The following is a 20239-nucleotide window of genomic DNA, read 5'->3' as shown; positions in this document are numbered from 1 at the left end:
AGGCTGATGATGGGTTGTCAGAAAACTACTTATGAAAATACACTTTAGTGCAGCTATACCTATGTAGTGACGTAAATGGAGTCACTATGGCGTTTGGCGCCAGCTACCGTCACAAGAGTGGAACTGAGCGTCTTGAGCCTCTCTCTGGCACCAGAGTGGGCTTGGCATGGAAGCGGGCCCTCGGGGGCATGGTTCTGGTGACGGTCAGAGAGAGGGCAAGCAAGGACGTGACAGTCTGGATAAACCCGAGAGGGCACGTGACCGGGACAGGGTAGCGAGGGGGCCCAATGGGTGGCTTGAGGGACACGTGATGCTCGGTCGAGAACCTTCTGGTAAGATCCAGAAGGGGACGTGGCCGAAGGCGGAGCGAGGCCACGCTCGGGAGCATAAAAGGGAAGTCCCGAGAGCAATTGCGGCTGTCTGCTCGAACGGAACCCGTCGGTGCTACGTCTCTTCAATCCTCGGTCCTTGGTCTTTGGTCTTAAGCTCGGCATCGTGGGTCAGGCAGTGTGTTACTGACTGACCCGGTTATGTAGTTACCCCGTTGTGGTCTAGTTAACCTATTGTACGTTTATGTAGTTACCCTGTTGGGGTGTGAGAATAAACGTGTTGCCTTCAAGTCCAAGTGTATGCCTCCGTGAAACCCACTCCACCTAATTCCATCTTCAGTGCAGCTGCACAGTATTTTCGGTGCATTGATAATAATACCATACAATACAATGCTTCCATGCAACCTTAAGGTGGCATGGAAGCACTGATTGCTTTTACATGGCAAATAGCACACTTCCAATGGCTTACAGGAAAATCCCCACAAGGTGGATTCCTTTTGTCAAACGTTGAGATCTAAAACATTTAACATTGGGTTTACATGACTGTTTTTATTTTTTATTTTATTAAAACGGTGTTGAATCAAAGTGTTGTATTTATTCTCATGTAGAGGACTACTTTTATTTTCCCACAATGCAGTGCTGATTGACTCTGGAGGGACTGATGGTCTGAGTTGGTCCCTGATCAGGATTTTAACTTTGCAACCCTGCACTTGTAACACAGGATCACTTTATTTTGGAAAAGCTAATTATAATTAAAATTGTAAAACTGTCATTCAATATTAAAAAAAAATACAAATCAAGTTACATTAAACATTTGTGAGCCATTGCCAACCAGAACTTTGCTTCGAAGCAAGGGTTATGAGTGTATATGAACTACATGTAAACCTGCCGTTTTACTGGACACTTATACATGGGCTATTCATCAAACATCCAAATAAAAAGTGTTTTATTCAATACTTTCCCATCAAAGGCTTGCTTGGGATACTTGGCCAATTCATTTTTTTTATGTTTGTGGGGGAGAAACCTGAGTACCCGAAGAAAACTCGCACATACTAGAGAACAGCTCTCCTACTAAATTATGCAAATGGCCTGTCAGCCTCCGACAGGAATTACTTTGTTGCTCAGAAGGTAGGTGTTTCACAAACATCCTAGCTGTCATCTCTGTGTGATTCACCAATGCCCATATCGAGTATCTGGGTGTATGGCACTGTATCCTAGCACTTGACTTGCAATCTATTGAGAGTGGTCTCAGCCCAACGTCCCTACAATGTCAATAAAATAAGTAAGTCAACATTGGTTGGACTGCGATTTTTACAACCGGCTTATGGCTTACATCTCCTGATGATATTCAGCCCCGTCGCATTACTCATTTAAGCAGGGGACACTTAAATGGACTTTTAACTTCGATTAATCCAAAATAAGGAAAACATGTTAGGCAAGGGGAATCAAAGTCGAGTTTGTTACATGATTAATTACTTTTATTTGTATGCTCAAATGGAGCATGGGGTCCGTGCCGTAGAAATACTGTATTCCCAAGGCAGAGGCCAATTCCATCGTAGAATGACGACTGTGATCGTCCCACAAGCAGGCGCTCTTAATTGCGAGGAGAGCACCCTAAAGATCACGCCTCCCAGTCTGTGGCCACAGTTGGAAATTCAAAATGTCTTGAGCCTGCAACGCGGCCTGATTACAGGTCACACAGGAACCATGTTTCAAGCCACTGGCCCCGAAGTTAAAAACACGCCTGTGTTCCCACAACGTTGGTTACTGATTAGCGACCACCAAGAGTATAAACATATTAACTGAGAGAGGGAATTTTAATAGTGGGTAGAATAGCTGATGGGCATGAGAAGTTAAGTAGTGGCAGAGTGAAGGTGCAAGAGAAAGACTGGAGATGGCCAATTGCAGGCACATTGGAGAGGATGAAGTCGCATCAGAATTTCGTTTTACACTCTTACATTGAATTTTTATTTAAAGCGTTCGTGACTGCAGGGATTCATATTCTTGGTTATTTCGGTAAAGTCACGTAGAAGGGAAATAATAAAGTAATGAAATATATGATTTTATTATTTCCCTTCTACGTGACTTTACCGAAAGAACCAATAATATATATACTCCTACATTGCTTTGGAGACAGGTCAGCAAGTAGGATTCCGACTTTTTTGTTCCTTCCTTACGCTCGTTGGTCTTTTTCACGCACACTCGTGTTTCCCGCAACATGTAAGGATATGCAAGGAACTGACATCCCATGCAGGAACCCCATGAAAATGAGTCCTGAGATCCATTGAGGTTTTCGAGGGTAATTCAAATGTATGACCATTAGTGTAGATGCGACTTATCCCTTCACGATTTGACGAATTTTCATGATCCAGGATCATTAGATGATTTACAAATCCATTTTTGTTTACAGTGGGTACACGGCAGACAATGCATGTGAATAAAATATACTGTAATTGATTCTTAAGCCCACACTTTCATGCATATGTAGTGTTGTACAGACGGACTCTTTGACGTCTTTTAGTAGCACACACTTTTATTTGTGAATACAGCCCCTATGCACTGAGGGGTATACGGTCCCCTCACCCGTTACACTCTGAACGTACAAGCCTACAGGCTACTCATACCCTGCTCCTTCAGTGTCCTCTGACTGGACCTAGGGAGATTTCTCCCTGACCACTGGTTACTCTGAGCCCTAGCCCTTATAAGGGCTGGAGGGCTTGGTCCAGGGTCCTATGCTTCTTCCGCCGTCTTGGGTCTTCGTGTCGTCGAACTCCCCGAGAGCTCTGAGCGTTCTGGCTTTATACTCGTTCGTGGCCGGGTTGTCCAATCCCCGGCCACCTTGTGGAACCCTGTGATTGGTCGTTCCCAATCTGCTTTTCGATCCCAATTCACCCTATCTGACCCTGACCGTTTGGTCGCGCGGGAAAACCTTGTTTACGGTCAGCTCTCACAACTTGTGAGACCCTGACCGTTAGTTTGAGCGGGAAAACCTTGTCAACGATTAGCTCTCCCAGTTTGTGAATATCAAGTGGGTAACTCTACTACACATATTTCATATATCGTGAGCATAAGGATAGCTATTAATCAACAAACTTGATGAATCATTACATACCTAATCGCACACTCATCATTGGCTTCGCAGCAGTTACCGTGAAATTGTATCTCTGCATTTGCAGGAAATCTGATGCCCAGGCATCGTGAGCTTTTCTACAAGAACCCGGTGTTCACGGGGCTCAAGGTGCCCGAAGTCCATGCTGTGGAGCCACTGGAAAAGCGTCTGCCCAGGTTGCCGCCACTGCTGCTCGACCTCATTAAGGTGACGGGCACGTGTTGTGGTGGTGGCACACCGCATTGTCATTTACGATCCGCCTCAGTGAATGCGCCGTCTCCGAGAACTTTACTCCACACCTCCGATCAGCACGGTTGGCTACGTACGGTGCAAAAGAAGTTCAACATACATACAGTTAACACGTAGGCTTTCGCGATCAATATTATTCATAATAAAGTTTTTGGGTTAGATCGCGTTATTTATAAATGTGTCGTAACCCTCCACCACCCGACACGGCCAATCAGCAAAAAAGTGTCACGTTGACAAAAGACAAATAGTTCACTGCTTTAGCCCACCGGTGTGTTAAAGAGTGAATCCACAACATTTGACAGTTTTTGAGTACGACGTTTCGCTGGTAATTACATCCAGCATCATCGGGAAATTCGCCAGAATGGTGAAGCCCTCACTTGCTCTCGTTCTTAAATAGAGCAGCAGCAGGGTGACGTCATCATTTAACTCATCCATACATTCACTCTCTGGGCCAAAGCTGGGCTTAGCTCATTTCCCCACCTTGTCAGCACTGCTCTCCCATTCTGGAACATATGAACAGAATGTCTGTGAACAGTTAGCCAGTTGTTAAGAACGTTATCATTATTTAACTATTAATTAATGCTTAAACATAACATAATTGGGGAACGCCTGGGAATTCCCGAGGAAGAGCTAGAGTCCGTTGCCAGGAAGAGGGAGGTCTGGACCGCCCTTCTCAACACGCCTCCACCGCGACCCTCACCTGGACAAGCGGATTGAGAATTGGACGAATGAACATAACATAATTGATCATTTTGAAATGATTAGAGACATTTTAGTGGTGTTTGCGAGCAGGACATGGAGTTGTTTATCGTCTTCTCCCCACCCACCCAATACCCCCCTCCTCCCCCACAGCTGTCAATGGTGTGCTCCGGACCCGCAAATCTGATGGCAATCCCATGTGGCTGTCGCCTGATGAAGCTCGTTGTAATTACTGGCGAAACGTCTTACTCAGATTGTAAATGTTGTGGCTTGGCTGTACTAGTGACGAATTGGCATGTTCTGTTTACGTGACAACTCTTACTATAGTTGGCTTGTCGGGTGGTGGTGGGTTTTAACGACACATTTATATATTTACGCGATCTAACCCCAAAAAATAAACCTCTAATGGATGATACATTCATTTGAGAAATTACTGCAGGAAATGTAATTACTGTAGTTACAAACTATCTGTGCCCGTGTTATTTAGATACAAATTACCGATGAATTTGGATACCATTTTCAAACGGCATGATGATACATATTGAATTATATAATTAGGTACTACCCATCTCTGCATGTAAACTGGCATGTCAATTATCTTGTGATCACAGCACATGCAGTCATTCTCAGAACACTCCTCTGGTCTCGATATGAAATATCTAGCATTAGCCAATATTAAAATACTTCTTCAACATTTCACATTACATTTTTTGCTGCAGCTGTACATTGTACACACTAGTTATTTGCTGATGTAGTCTTGAGTCGAGGCATGGCCAGGTACAGTGCTGGCATAGCTTTTCTCCTCTGTTACACTTTTAGGATTTGGGGAGAAGGGTGGCTAATATTTGCCCTCAGTTGCGCTGAGGGCAAATAGTCTACACACACACGGGCAGTCAGTGCTCATGACCAAGTCAGTCTCCTATCATTTTCCTCTCCAATGGGCCACTCCAAACATTCTTGTCAAAACCGTCTCTGCGAGAATTATGGGGTCTCCTTCGATGGAGTTATGGTTAAACCACACAATGTTCTTTCCCTGCCGCAGCGCAGGTCATGGTTTGGCAGGATTGTACCAATGGTGGTGAGTTCCAAATGACCACAGTTCTTGCTGCTGTACAAGATACTAGTTTTTTTAATTTTGTGTACTGTACCAAATCTTACTTTAATGTTTGGCTTTTGCAAAAAAATGGCTAATTTGTCGGTTACTCCTGAGATATATGGTATTTTGATTGTTTTAATAATCTGATCACTTTCAGCAGTGTTGCTTTGCGATCGTGATTACAGGTACAGCGGTGGAGGCAGACTCACAGAGGTCGGCCCAAAAGGGGGTCTTGACAAGGGAACCAATCCCTGAAAAAGTGTTGCATCATTATTCACCTTTCTGAGTTGGAGGTGACGGACAGCCGATCCTGACGTCAATTAGGTGGCTTTTATATATCCCATCGAAGCAGGCAGTTCGGGGTAGCGGAGAGATGGATGGTGTCAGCTTAAGGCCTCTGTGACGAGGGTCCTTATTAGAGAGTTGGAAATCTTACAATTAATAAGTATAACCCGTAAAAACAAAGTTTTTCACTCTAAATCCTTTATATGCGTGGCGGCTAGAGTCCTCTCGTCCTCTGGCTTGAGATGGCTGCCACCTATGGGTCAGATGATTGTCTGCCAGTATTAAGCAATTGGTAATTAAATATTTAATTTGTTTTCCCTAAACAGTGTAAAATTTTGGGAAAAAATGTTCACTAACATTAATTGTCTCGCACAACGAGTCTGTGTACAAAATGTCAGCTCGATTGGATCACGGGAAGTTGGTTAAAAAACGACCGAAAGATTTGCACGGTCGTAAGCAAGCAAGCAAGCACGCAAGCAAGCAAGCGAACTTAATATAAAGGATTTAAAAAGGAACCCTACACCAGCCTCTTCTTCTCCGGATCGAAAACAGTGCGTGTGTGAGAGTGGATGGTTACGTGCCTTCCATTCCCGCTCACGGCCAACGGCACTGACGATTATCTGAACCGGTGCTGGGCCTACCCTAGGTCGACTCAGCCTCAAATGAATACCTGGTCTAATGTGTAAACATCGCTAACAGCACCTGCCCCAACAGTCTTGTTAAGGCTATACGGGGGATCTTTGTCGTTTGCGTACGTGTCTCCTTGCAGCAATGCCTCTACATGGATGCCGATACAAGACCTCCTTGCTCTAGGCTCCTTCAGCATGACTACTTCACTGCGGATGGTTTTGCCGACAAGTGAGGTTTCTCAAACCGTACTATGCACCCTTTCACCACTCACCGGGTTGTCAAATCGAAGTAAGTTTACTTCCATTAAAACAAACATAGGGCAGTGATGACCTTCACGGATTGCCCTGAGGTAGTGATGAAAATTCCATCACCAGAGGAATAATGGATGGAGTTGACAACTGAACAGGATTGGGGTTAACAGCCTCTTGATAGTGAGTTAAACACTCTATCCACAGTGGATGTGTATATGTTTATACAATTCTACCCATATTAAGAATAATAAGTGCAGTATAGCCTCCTGCCACTGGTTATATAGAACAGCCATCTCTGCAAGCTGAAGGTCCTTTATAAACAGAGCAAGGGCGACAGCCTTGAAGTTTGATAAACAAGTTAATGTTCTTTCTGACCAATGGGAGTTTCGATAAGAACATTATTCTTAACCCATACTTTGTACTCTAAATAAATTAGAAAATGAATATAACTTCCCCGATGCATAATAAAGTAAACGTAAATAATTTATCTTAATGAGTTGTCAGCTGGTATAATAAAGGATGCTAATGAATTAATTATTCATGTGCCAGATATTTGGTCTCCCCTTTCTTCTAAATTCGTGGCAGTGTGAGTTACATTATGTCTGTCCTAAATGTAGCAAGTGTTTTGTTGTGTTTAGTTTTTTGCGTGTGTTTAGTTCGTTGTCCTTCCCCCCGCACCTCCGAATAGCACGGTTGGCTACGTACGGTGCAAAATAAGTTCAACATCCATATCTAAGATTCTCTCAACACCTAGAACTCTGTAATGGACCACAATCTGGGCCCTATCACTCAATAGAGCCCAGCGCAGACAGCAATGTTGTTTATTCATGTCTCCTGGCAGGTTTCTGCTGGAGCTGCTTGAATCCACACAGAAGGACAGGGCAGAGAGCATGCCGGCCGCTAACATGGACGTGGCTATCGAAGACGAGGACTGCTCAAAGGAACCATCTGCTGTGCCTGTCACCGCCATCCAGAGCCCAGCCAAGGTTCCATACTCTTTGGTTCTTTCGGTAAAGTCACGTAGGTGAAAAAATTAATAAGAATAAAAATAGAAATAATCGAATTAAATGACGACGTTTCGGAAGCAACAGAAGCTTCCGTCATCAGGTGGGACAACCACAGTAAGAAACAAAAAATTACTGTATGAGGAAAGTTAGCGACTCGATTAGCTGTGATTTCTTGTCCCGTTGTCTATTAAAAGCTCTAACAGATAAGTGGAATCCCTCCCCGTAGAGGTGGTTCATTCTAGATTTGAACTTCAGAATTAAACTTCAAATCCAGACTAACCCAGCCAAGGTGTTTGAAGCTCTGCGAATTGGTTGGGGCGATACAAGGGTCCCTGATGCTGGATCACGATTCGTGGTGTGGTGCAATGCAGCGTTGCGACGCTTACCGATGGGTGACACCTGTTTTGCCACTTTAGCCAGCGCTGATGAGAGGCAGGGCGCAAATCCATGCAGCCACTTGTGATTTAGCCAGTTTCTCAAGTGTGGTGAGTTTCATGGTCTCCCACCTTGCACTTAATTTTCAGAGGCTCATCTTCGAGGGCTGACGTGTACAGTTTATGGTATGTCAGATGATCGATATGTAAGGAAACTCTCTTTACAAAAATATTAATGAGTAGTGTTTTATGTTGGGAAAAATATGTACATTTTAGTTACTATAAATCGTTTTCAGGTGTTATCTTCTGGGGTCGTTCAATTACATGATTTGGCATTTTGATCATTTCATGAGTTCCTCAGGGTTATTTTCTCCACGTGGGAATATGGGATCCCAACACCAGGAGACATGAACAGACAACAATAGCTATGCATCTTTATTTTTATCTCTCTCTAAAAGTGCGTCTTCTTTTAATATGCCATTTCACACACATTGTAAATGAGATGCCTTCATCCAACAGTGGAATGATCATGACCGATGATGATTGAGCAAATGATTCCAGATCTTCAGATGGAAGTCCTCTTACAGCATGACAATGCCAAACCACGCACGTGCCTGATAACTTCAAAGGACATTATTATTCCTCAAGATGAACTTTGCTTCCCCATTAACCACCCTCACAATTTCATCTGAATGGCCCTTTGATGGAGAGCTCACATGGACAACATTTTGGAAATAACTCTGCTGTACAGGATGCTGGTCATAAATGATTACCTGATGCTGATTATTAATTAAAAAAACAGGCCATTTATATAATTCGAGGTTGCTATAATAGTGTGCTTTATCGTCATGCTTCCATGCAAGATAATACATTTTTTCTTACTGACAAAACTGACTAAAAAATCACGTCTGACCATTTGATATTTATCTACAAAATAACTGCTTGTTTTCTTGGGTTGTGTCTCATTTTGACACGGGTTTCTGTCTCCAGGACCTGGAGCGGAGTAGCAAAGATATAAAGGAGGGCCTGGCGGAGAAGAGGGATCCGGCTATCGACAGCAAAGCGAAGCTGCCCAAGTTTGGCTCTGAGAGCAGCTGCAGTCCAGCAGCAAACAGTAAACCACCGCCGCTGCTGCCCGTTCTGCCACCCGTGCAGTTCTACGGCACGACTCCTCGACCGCCCTCCCCAGACCACGGCAGTGACGGCACCAGCAAAGGAGCCACGCTCGTGACAGAATCGGCGGCGGCTGTGGTGACGGCAGCGCGGGCCAACGCGGGCAAGAAACCGGGAAGGCAGGAGGGCAAGGAGGGTGTTGGCGGCAGCAGGCAGAGTGGTGGGCACGCGGCGGCGAGCAAGCCGGCCCTCGCCCCCACGAGGCTGGCGCAACAGGGCAGGGAAGGGACGCACAACAGGGACACATCGCAGAGCAGGGAAACGATGATGAACAAGCAAGTGCTGCTAAGCAAAGACACGGAACAGAGTCAGGTGTTGTTAACACTTGCACGCACGTGCACACACTGAGTTGTTTGGTTTGGAATGGCCTCTAGTGGATGGCGGGGTTACCACGAAGCCAATTCGCATGGAGAAGGTGGCTTCATTTCGACTGTAGATGTTTGGTTATTGCATGTGGTTATTTATGAAAGTACTGTAACGGAAACCTCAAAGACCCTGTGCTGTAACGGGTTTTTTCAGATTAACCATTATGGTATATTCTGGCTAAAATCCATAATTTGGTCGTTGGCAACTATAGTGAATTGACGAAAATGTGTATGTTTATAACCACAAAGTGTAACTCAAGCAAATGCTTTGGTATATAAGCACAGACCAAAGAACCCCCTTACAACTCTTATCATTTACAGTGTTGGTAAATGAATTATGATTATTGTGAGTTACTTTCCTGTATTTAATGCAATTGTATATTTGTCTTCATTACAAATTATGATGCATGACCATATGTATTCCATTTCATATGACCAGATAAATGAGCATTGCTTATTTAATTTTTTTACATTTGAGAGAAGATAAAATATCTTCATGACAGGTTTGTTTAAACCATTCTAGGTTGAAATGAAAGGTTGCCAGGAGTTACCCAAGCTAAATCTAAACATAATTAACTTGCCTTTTGCCCGTCCAAGGACGGGTGTGTTGCAGTAAATCTGAAACTTGCAAGCGAAAAGCAGACCGCGACGTGATCGTCATTGCATCCATTCGTGTGCAATTTGTAAGGGCGCGGTGACACAGACTTATTTCATTTCAAGGTTATAATCCCTTGTTCATCATGACGTCCTTTTTACTCTGATGTCTCAGTAGCGTTACGGAGATCGCGTGACGTGAGGGTTCTGCCTTTGTAGTGAGGGTTGTAAGTTGACGCCGAGGAGGGGGGAGGAGGCGCCTCGCTCCCCCCCCCCATGTGGAGTGACGTCAGCCGCTAATTATTATGAATGGGGGGGGGGGGTGTCTATTTGGAGGACGTCACCTGCTCATTATTATTAATGAGGGGGGCTGTTCGTTGTTGAGTGACGTCACTTGCGCATTATTATTAGTGAGGGGGGTGGAGTACTCCATATTGAGTGACATCACCTGCTCATGATTATTAATGAGGGGGCTGGTCGACGTGGAGTGACGTCACGAGCGTTGCACACAGACATTCTTGGCTCATTATAGTCGGTAATTATAATAGGGGGGGTTGTCTATGTGGAGGACGTCACCTGCTCAATAATATTAATGAGGGGGGCTGGTCGATGTCAAGTGACGTCACGAGCGTTAAGGACAGACATTCCTGGGTGATTATAGTAGTCACCTGATGATGATTGCTTGTGTTGCAATCGAAACGTCGTGAGTTATTTATATATATTTTTTTCACCTACGTGACTTTACCGAAAGAACCAAAGAGTATGGATCCTTGCAGTCACGAAAACTTCAAATCTAGAATGATTATAGTAGGTATGGTTATTCGGATTATGTCGAATGGTTCAGGACTCTAGTCAAACTTAAGAGATGAATCATAACGTCTAAGAGTAGTAAGACTAAATATACACCAGAAATACTTGAATAGTCACTGTCATGATGCTCACTTCCTCTTTAAATGAATGCCAGAGCCAGGTTACAGCAGTGGAGGAGATGAGTAAGGAAGTTGGCATCTCTTTGGTGACTGGGAATGGGAGCCCTGCGCTAAGCCATCCTCCAGCCGTGTGCCAGGACAGTCCAGACACCGGCAAAGCAGAAGAAGACACCTCCAAGGTATGTTACTGGCTTGTGGCTAAACCCACTACATAGACCAACTTCCATTGCGATAGAATTAGACGTTTGCCTCCAGGAGCTTTTAACCCATTATTTTTTCTACATGCACGATATTCTCTTTGGTCTTGCAATGCTATGTCAATGAAAATGTGGTTTATCTGTATTATGGGACCTTTGGTGAGAGATTGAGATCATAAAGAACAACAATAATGGTGATGATGACATTTTCCATTAAATAGTTTAAAATATATGTAATATTTGTTGTTATCAATGATTCCCATATTTCTATATAGGTATGTAAGCTGAACACCAGCAGCTAATCAGTTTCTGAACCTAGCCTGGGGCCCCCCTAGGTTGATTGTGCCTCAAGTGAGAACCTGTCACGGTATGGTCATGAACATCATTGCTTGCAATAAAACTGCAGTTGTGTGCGTGCGTGTTACTCGCCTCACTACCCTCTCGTGTGCTGTGCCCCCCTCTTATTAGCTGCTCTTACTGTACTGTCGATGAAAATACAAAGATTCCACATTTTTCTATGTTGGTTGTTGGGGTAAAGGGCCGTCCATAAATGACGTCACGCACCTAGGGGGGGGGGGGGGTCAGATATTTGTGACGATGTGTGACAAGGGGGGGGGGGGGTTGAGAAATGTGACATCACATCAAAATGTGCAACTTTAAATAAATAGACTTTTGAATAAATGTCTTGTGCTACAACATCAGAGTGCAGCGCCACATTAAATACGCACTACAATGACAATAGTTTAAAGCGATTTGAAGCATGTTTTATTTTGGGGGGGGGGGGGGGGTGGCAGAGCTTTGTGACGTCATATTTGAGGGGGGGGGGGGTCTGACTTTTTGTGAAGCCGTGTGACGAGGGGGGGGGGGTCAAAAATCGTCCAAAATCCCGTGACGTCATTTATGGACGGCCCCGAATTGTAGTGAACAATTACCCATTAAGGTTGCTAAATCATTCCGTGAGGGGTGGTGTAGGTGGCATCAAATGTGGCTGCCTTTGTATCCCCCAGTGTTAACGCCCACGTCCCGTTTTAAACTGAACCAAGGGCAGGTGCCGGTCATGTTCAGGTACCACTTGCCGACCGAAGCGCATGACCTGTGATTTTCACTCGGACCGCCAGGATCACAACGCAATGCTCACAACACTCAGTGCACACCGACGGAGGCCTTGCACTGCGGCACCGTGGGACTCTGGCCGATGTTGTTGTTGCTTCCTGACACACAGCGGGAGCGCGATGGTGGGGAGACCGGCGGAGCGAGGCCGGACGCGATGTCTCGGCACACGAGCCTCGTGCTAGCTCGGCTTGGCATGACCACCGCCACCGACGTCACAACGGGGGCGTCCGCATTCAGGTGCCGCCCTCCATCACAACCACAGGCTGTGGTTGCTTTAGGTCAGCGGTGGACAATACACCAAAGCGCTGTGGGCCATTCTGGTGGACCTCAATGGGCTTTGCGGTCCACCAGAAAGGTATGACCAATTATTTTCTTGATTTAACCTTGTATTTCAAGGCCGTAATTATAATATATATTGGCGGGACACACACAAAATGCCCCCCCCCCCCCCAATATATTGCTATAAAATAGATTTATGTTTTTATGATTGTGGTTATGGTTGTACTTTATTAATCCATAATCTTTGCCAGTACATACAATGAAACAAGAAAAGGTAAAAAAGAAAAAACAGAGCAATGTAATATTCAACATTATTGTAATAAATAAATAAAAGTCTATTCTATGTGTTAGTGCATTTTGTAATATTTACGGCAGGAAATTAGTTTAAAATTTTCAAAAACATTTGGGTTGGGACCCCCAGACCCCTGGAAGATTTGGTCCCCCCCAATGTTGACTCCATGGCTACGGCCTTGTTGTATTCTACTCCAGAGAAAAAGTACTAGCGCCATCTATTGGTAGGTTTTCTACTTTTTTATGTATCCGTTGATTTTACTTGCCATCAGCTTTAACGAAAATTGTTGCGATTATGTTCGCCTTCTGATTTTTCCCGAGATTTACTCAAAAATATTTTGCCATCTACCCGTGGATCACGTTCCACTGAGTTGTGTATGTCTGTTTGGTTACAGTTTTTGTATCATTGAGGGGAAGCCTTTATCCAGAAGTAGGCTGACAAAGGAACTGTGCGTAAGGGAGGAAGTGCTTGAGCAGGTTCGGAAGGAGAGGTGTCAAGATGGGCAAAACAAATCTCGAGTGTGCATCTTGTCAGAGGGAAAGGCTTGCTGAAAGGATGCTCTAGAATAAATTATGTTTGGGGGGAAAGGGCAGGAGGTTGAAGAAGGAAGTTGCTGCTCGATTAGCGAAATAAGTATGCCACAACGAAGAGGAAAGTACGAGGTTCAAGACGACGGATTGGACTCGACCAAGACCTTAGCCTTAGGCAGAAAACTCGAGTGGGAAAGAGAGAGTTGTATCTTCATTGAATTCTGTGGCATCAGATGCACCACAAAATGTGTCCATTGGGTTCTATATTCTCAGCTCACTGGGTAAGTTGTATTCGATTTAAAGCTTTCGTGACTGCAGGGATTCATATTATTGGTTCTTTCGGTAACGTCACGTAGAAGGGAAATAATAAAATAATAAAAATAAAACAATACAATTCTCAATAAAAATTGTCTTGTTGTAGCTTTTACACCTGATGATGATTGCTTGTGTTGCAATCGAAACGTCGTGAGAATTTTATTGTTTTATTTGTATTATTTCCCTTCTACGTAACTTTACTGAAAGAACCAAGAAAATGGGTGAGTTGAGTTGATTATATTCTACAGCTCAATTTGATTCAAGGTGTTTTAGATCTATTTACTTCTAAGGCCCCAAGAGCAAAGAGTGAGCTATCTCCATTGGGAGCTATGGTTTCACGGAACCTGTCGTTCCAGATGTACAGGATTAATTGTATTAATTTACTTCTATAATACTAAATTAAGTTCCATGTCCAACATGTAAATGATCTCGATTGAGCATTTCAGTTGTACAGGTCCTAAATTAAGTTTTAGTTTTATGCTTATAGTTTAAACGTGCAAGTGTATTCTGTTTAACCACAAGGGAACTCAAGAGACCAGGCTAGTCTCATTTGAGTGACCTGGTGCATGAGTTTGCCAGTAGAGGGCCATAATTGCTGTGTATAATCCCAATTGAGTGGTTTGTGCGTACTTTTCGAATTTGCCTGCGCACAATGGCCTACTCTTGCAAACGTAGATGAAGTCATTGTTGCTGTTGGATTAATTAGATGTAGGCCTTTTGTTACAACAGGATTCTCAGCCGCTTATTCTATAACCTTACGTCACCATGGGCACTATTGTAGCAATGTGCTTTTCATGAGCAGTATTAATCACCCAAAATATGTAAAACATTGCCATTTTTAAAATAAATTAGAAATAAGCAAATGCACCTTTATGCATACCCAATGGGGCGCCACAGTGTCGAGTTGTTATTAACTACCTCGCCTTGTATACAGGAGGTCGTGTGTTCGATCCTGACCATGACACCTGTACATTTGCATGTTCTCCCCGTGGCCACGTGCATTTTCTCCGGGTCCTATGTTTGTCTCCACATTTATAAACATTTGGCTGTTATACATTTCCACATTCTAAGCTCTTTCGTCGAGCTATCATTTGTGGCCAGGTCGCTTCTGAATAAGAGCTACATAGCTCAGTGGGCCATAGCTGGTAAAATACAAATATTAGTTTCGTTTAGTACTTCTATAAGCGCATGGGTATGAGCGACACAAATATTCAATAAGTAACCTTCGTGAATACGGTTAAAGCAAATGTGTTCCTCTTTCATCAGGACATCTGAACGATTAAGAAAAACGAGCAATGCCTTCAAGAAGCCACCGCAGGCTGCCCTCCTCGCCCCCCGCCAGTGTGCGCTGGGCCAGGTCTGTGAAGCCTTCACTTCGGTTTATGGATTCGTTATCATAATCTTAACAAATCCAATCAGAAAAATCCATCAAATTATACGTACTAAGTAACAGTATTCTCATTAATTACCAAAACAAATACTTATATATTTACCAAAATAAATATTTAAAGTGTCTTCTTGCTCAAATGAGTATTAAGGCAAGTACTAATCTTAACCATTTCCCATTTGGATGATGTATGTGCACGTCATCAGTTTTTATTCCATACACGTAGTTCATAGGAACGGAACCAGAAGAAAAACTAAAATAAAATAACTTTATCGGTAACGAGGCTCCCACAAGGCGACGCAGGAAGGCGTGTGGCACAGTTTGGTGCCAGCTATCATAGAGTGCGGTCGTGTCGCTACGGTTCTCTGCGGTGAGTAACAATGTCTTTAAAAACAGTGGCGCTATGCCTCTCTAAATAAAGTTAACGCTGAACCGCTTACACAATCCGATATTCAGTGGTGACCGGGACCCATCCTCGGAACGGTAATGGGCTAATTAGTGACCCTGAAGTGGTGTCATTGCCACATCATTATGGTGTGGGCCAGTCCATCCATGGGATAACCACGGCTGACGTCCTACAAAGTGGTTCTCATGTTAATGACGTCACAGAAATGATGAGCCCAATTGACCCCCGACCAAGGTTTGAACTTTTAACCCTTCGAGTGCTCATGGAACGGTCTCCCAACAGCAAGAATGAGTAACGCGTCGCTCGCGCTTGCCGATGTGTGCAGATCAGCTTGCAGGAGAAGACGGCGCAGTTCGATCACATGACCAACCTGCGCAAGCGGAAGGATGGCGTGCGTGCCGAGCGGAGGGAACTGCACCTCCCCGAGCTCAGCCTGCCGGCGCCCAGCCTCGATCCTCGCCCCGTTGACCCGGGTAATGGTCGCACAGTCCCGTACGGAACAAGCTGAGAAGTGGCTGGGTTTTTGCCCTCTCATCGCTCAAACACTGCCTATATTTCAAGATCTAACGAGTCTTGGCACATTCTGGGTGGTTTGCTCAAAGGTTATGATGATTCTTCTGAGATAATTTATAAGCAGCCCATTAATACTAGATTTGAAGCTTTCGTGACTGCAAGGATTCATACTCTTAGGTTTTTTTGGTAAAGTCACGTAGGTAGAAAATAAAAATAAAATTAATAAAAGTAAAATAAAAATCACGACGTTTCGGAGGCAACACAGGTGGAACCGTCACAGTACGCTTGCTGTATCAAGTAAATGAGAAATTCCAAGAGACCCGACCTTGTATATATACTGATTGAGGGGGGAGGAGCCAGGGTAGGCCCCTGGATAGGAATTTTTTTTATTATTATAAGGTTGGTGCGGCTGAAGCTACGGCTAGTCTACATAACAGTATAACAGTACTTTTATTAATTTTAATTTAATTTTTATTTTTTACCTACGTGACTTTACCGAAAAAACCTAAGAGTATGTAAGCCCATTAATAACCATTGCAGCATTTGGCATTATGATACTAATTGCTGCACGTGAATCCATAAGGCAAGTATTAAGTTAAAGTAGCAGAATCGCGATAACTTATAGTATGGCTTTCCTGAAATCATGACATGTGGTTCACATAAACCATAATCACTTCTACGTTCTAAGGATGTGATGTCTGCGTCAATCCACCAAGGCAGCATTCCAATGAACGGGCGAACGTGTGCCTCAGCTCGCTAGCTTCAGTGGTCAGCGTGCTCACGAGGATGCGTAGAATCCACAGTGCCGCATCTACACCTGCCACTAATGTTACAGGGAGTTACCAAAGGGGCCGTCCATAAATGACGTCACGCGACTTTGGACGATTTTTGACCCCCCCCCCTTCGTCACACGGCGTCACAAAAAGACCCCCCCCCCTCAAATATGACGTCATAAATGTCTGACCCCCCCCCCCTAGGTGCGTGACGTCATTTATGGACGGCCCCAAAGTGCACCATACGGTGTAGGTCGTAGACCACTTTGATTGAATTGACAAGAGTTGTATGCTGGCATCATGGTTAAAGTCATGCACGTATCTAAATATAAACTGTGAGTAGTTAGTTAATAACTCCTTGCATAACTTTTATTTCCAGAGTCTGACTCCCTGGTTACACCTGTATCTCAAGGGGCTCTCACGTGATTAAATGAAATACATTTGATGAATGCCTTGCAGCGGATGTTGAAACCAAACCAACGTAACAGTGTTTTGTGAGCGGGTTGGTGTATTTTGGCAGGCTCGATACACAAATGGATTCGTGAGGCTTGTGATGATGACAAATCCTCCAGAATCTTGAGCTACTGTCTTCACATACAGGGAAGCAAAAGCAGCTGAAGAGAGAGCCAGGCATGCGCTCACTTGATTCCAAGATTCCTGTCATCACCGCCACGGATATTAGCCCTGGCAAGCAGAGCCATCAGGTAATACTTATAGCATACACGCTCATGATGAGCAAAACAGGTCATGTATAACAAGTTCACCAAACTATCGGACACATCTGTCGGAGGGGGACACGTCTGGAGAACAGCCAGAATGTGTAACTGGGAGAGCTATTGAAGGTGGACAGAAATAAAAGATGAAACGGGGGTGAACGAGGGCAGGACGGAGTGCTTTTAGAACGATGAATTTGATAGTGGAGTGGGCAGCCCAAGGAAAGAAACGTTCCCGAGAGCACATTCATCAAAGGAGATGGAGCGGTGAGTCGGTTCACGTGTGGGTTCGAGGTGGATCATCACATCGCGGCAGCAAGATCGTGAGAGTTGGCGGCAGCTTGGAGATGCCTTTAGCAGTGGATTGGCCATCATGTATTGACCATCATGTATTGATCATGATGATTAGGGGCTCGGGGTAGGGTCGAGTGGTAATAATTAGGGGTTAGCACTTAGGTATAAGGCCTTTTTAGTTTGTTGGAATTGTGGATGAGACCTGCAGATTAAAAGTAGCGTATATGGGAAGTTAGGGGTTATAATGAGCATTTATGGGTTGTAGTTATGGTTTAAAGTCATGTGTATTGGTTAAATATAGAAGTTTTGATTTGAATCTATAACGTCTAAAGTGTGTTGAGCATGAGCGATAAAGGTTTGGGTGTGCCTGTATTTAGTGTCTTGGCTCACGATAGACTACCCGTGTAAGTTTATTTAAGAAATAAAATTCCATTGCCTCTATTTGAGATACACCTCGGTCTTGCTTGGAAAATGTTTTATCACACTATCCCATCTCATTTGGCCATCACCTCTTCAAATGATAGTATGTATATGTAACGATCTAATTGCATGTGCCCAGATTTTAGAGCATTATATTCCCCTTTGCTTTCATGGCCCTGCACGGCACAACTCATCGCAAGTCACTCGTTCACATTCCACCCTTGACTTTGCCATCCCAGGAAAGCCCCGACTCCAACCTGCCCCGCCTGTGAGCTTTGGTCTCCGACTCCGGCGCAAACCCCCCCAGAGAAAATCAGTTCACCGGCGGGCACCTGGCACAAGAAAGTTAAACAATGACGTAACTTGTCTGTACGGTTTCATTTACACACAGTGTACATTGTCTACCCGTGCTTGTGTATGTTATGATGTATAAATTATTAAGTTTTGCACCAACACGCAAGATCGGTAAAGATCTTCGGTAATGACAGGAAGGGGGCAGGAGTGAATTGCACTCTCACGAGGGATTTTCAGCACCTCATAGCTTGCAATTCAATGGTACAGTGCACAATATTATTAATTTAACTCATTATATATATAGTTGAAGTGTCTGGGTGATTTAATTGCTTCAATGCTGGTATCAAGAGCCCCCAGCCAGCAATATATTGAGACGTTTAAAACCCCAGGCCTCTGAGATTAAACCAGTTTATCAAGTGTAGCGAGTTGATGATCTTGACCTGGTCGCTTAATAACTGCAAGAAAATCCACTTTACCACAACAAAAATCATCGTCTCTCCTACATGCGAGCATCAATTTCAGGCAAATTGATTCGACCCACAAAAGAGTGAAATCTTGCGGTTGCGGATAAAATGCTCGATTGAACAGGCACTGCAAGTTTTTTTTCTGTGGTCTCTCGTTTGGCGTCGCGTTCCTCGATACAAAGTTGCCAGAAAGGATGTTTCTGCACCTCGTGCTTTGACTTCGTTATGTCATGGAATGTGGTGTAATCTTCCTGCACTATAGATCGACACGTAGCTAATAAATTAACACATTGCCATTCTTGTCTCCTACCTAAACATATTATATATGCCTGTTTTGATGTCTTCTGATCAGGTGTGATGTTAGCCCTAACTTCATCACAAGGCAGTACTGCTGCCACGTATACTTTGAGCAGGTGCTCAGCAGTTTTGTTGCGTCTATGAATGTAAAGACATGCTCAAACACTGTAATCGTAAATTGTTCACTATTAAATAGACGATGAAAGAAAAAGGTTAAGATGGGCACTTCGATTCTGTCTAATCATGGATATGCTGTCGGTTACATGGATGTTGGACATCCTGTGTCACTCAAGCCAGAAACAAGGTCATAGTCACAAGTCGCGGGGCATATAATGAAGTTAATAGTTTTCATTCACATGATGTGCTGTGAAGAGCCATTGACTGAAACGTTGCCTTTATTTGTTGTTTAAAGGGCCGTGTAATTTATGAATGTATTGAGTTTTGTTTTAAAAGCGTGCTTGTGAACCACTGGCAACTCAGCATCACCAAATAATTTGTATTTCTTCACGTGATTGCATGCCTTACGAATTGTATCGAGTGACCCGATTGAGTAACACACAGAATGTCCCATTTTATATGTAATAAAACCACAGGGTTCGATTACACGCGTGTGAAACATGGCCGATGTGCGTCCTTTATTAACAGTTAAACATGACCCCACCACATCCATACGCCAGGCTGCCCTCTACTCATTGCAAGTGGCATTTTCTAATGATTAATGGAGCCATCGGTAATGCACGAATTTCCAAAGGTGGTCCTGGGCCACTATAAAGTCATCGTTCCAATGGCAAGGATCAGTACATGCTGTACAATTCCCACACACGTGCTCTTTTATTGACCACAGCGACATCCCGGGGTGAGT

At 44.0% G+C, this 20239-nt stretch overlaps 1 protein-coding gene across 3 annotated transcripts in view; it reads left to right on the top strand.

Moving 5' to 3' along the window:
* Positions 1 to 20143, top strand: part of LOC133341896 (cyclin-dependent kinase-like 3) — a 49538-nt gene extending 29395 nt beyond the window's left edge. For 2 of the 3 annotated variants that reach the window (XM_061550709.1, XM_061550708.1), the window contains exons 6-15: positions 3506 to 3645; positions 6537 to 6625; positions 7490 to 7634; positions 9020 to 9514; positions 11126 to 11269; positions 12510 to 12637; positions 15083 to 15173; positions 15935 to 16082; positions 17496 to 17599; positions 18562 to 20143. In XM_061550709.1, coding sequence (XP_061406693.1) covers positions 3506 to 3645; positions 6537 to 6625; positions 7490 to 7634; positions 9020 to 9514; positions 11126 to 11269; positions 12510 to 12637; positions 15083 to 15173; positions 15935 to 16082; positions 17496 to 17599; positions 18562 to 18594 — 1517 coding nt within the window. In that variant the 3' untranslated portion in view covers positions 18595 to 20143. The remainder of the gene's footprint in view (positions 1 to 3505; positions 3646 to 6536; positions 6626 to 7489; positions 7635 to 9019; positions 9515 to 11125; positions 11270 to 12509; positions 12638 to 15082; positions 15174 to 15934; positions 16083 to 17495; positions 17600 to 18561) is intronic. The other variant, XM_061550706.1, reaches the window with a different exon arrangement.
* The last annotated feature ends 96 nt before the right edge of the window (positions 20144 to 20239 follow it).

The sequence above is a fragment of the Lethenteron reissneri genome, chromosome 12, assembly GCF_015708825.2.
Source record: "Lethenteron reissneri isolate LAM-NWPU_2019-01 chromosome 12, ASM1570882v1, whole genome shotgun sequence".
In the NCBI taxonomy this organism is placed as follows: Eukaryota; Metazoa; Chordata; class Hyperoartia; order Petromyzontiformes; family Petromyzontidae; genus Lethenteron; species Lethenteron reissneri.
Note: the sequence above shows the minus strand (reverse complement) of the source record. Positions and strands in the feature narration are given on the sequence as shown.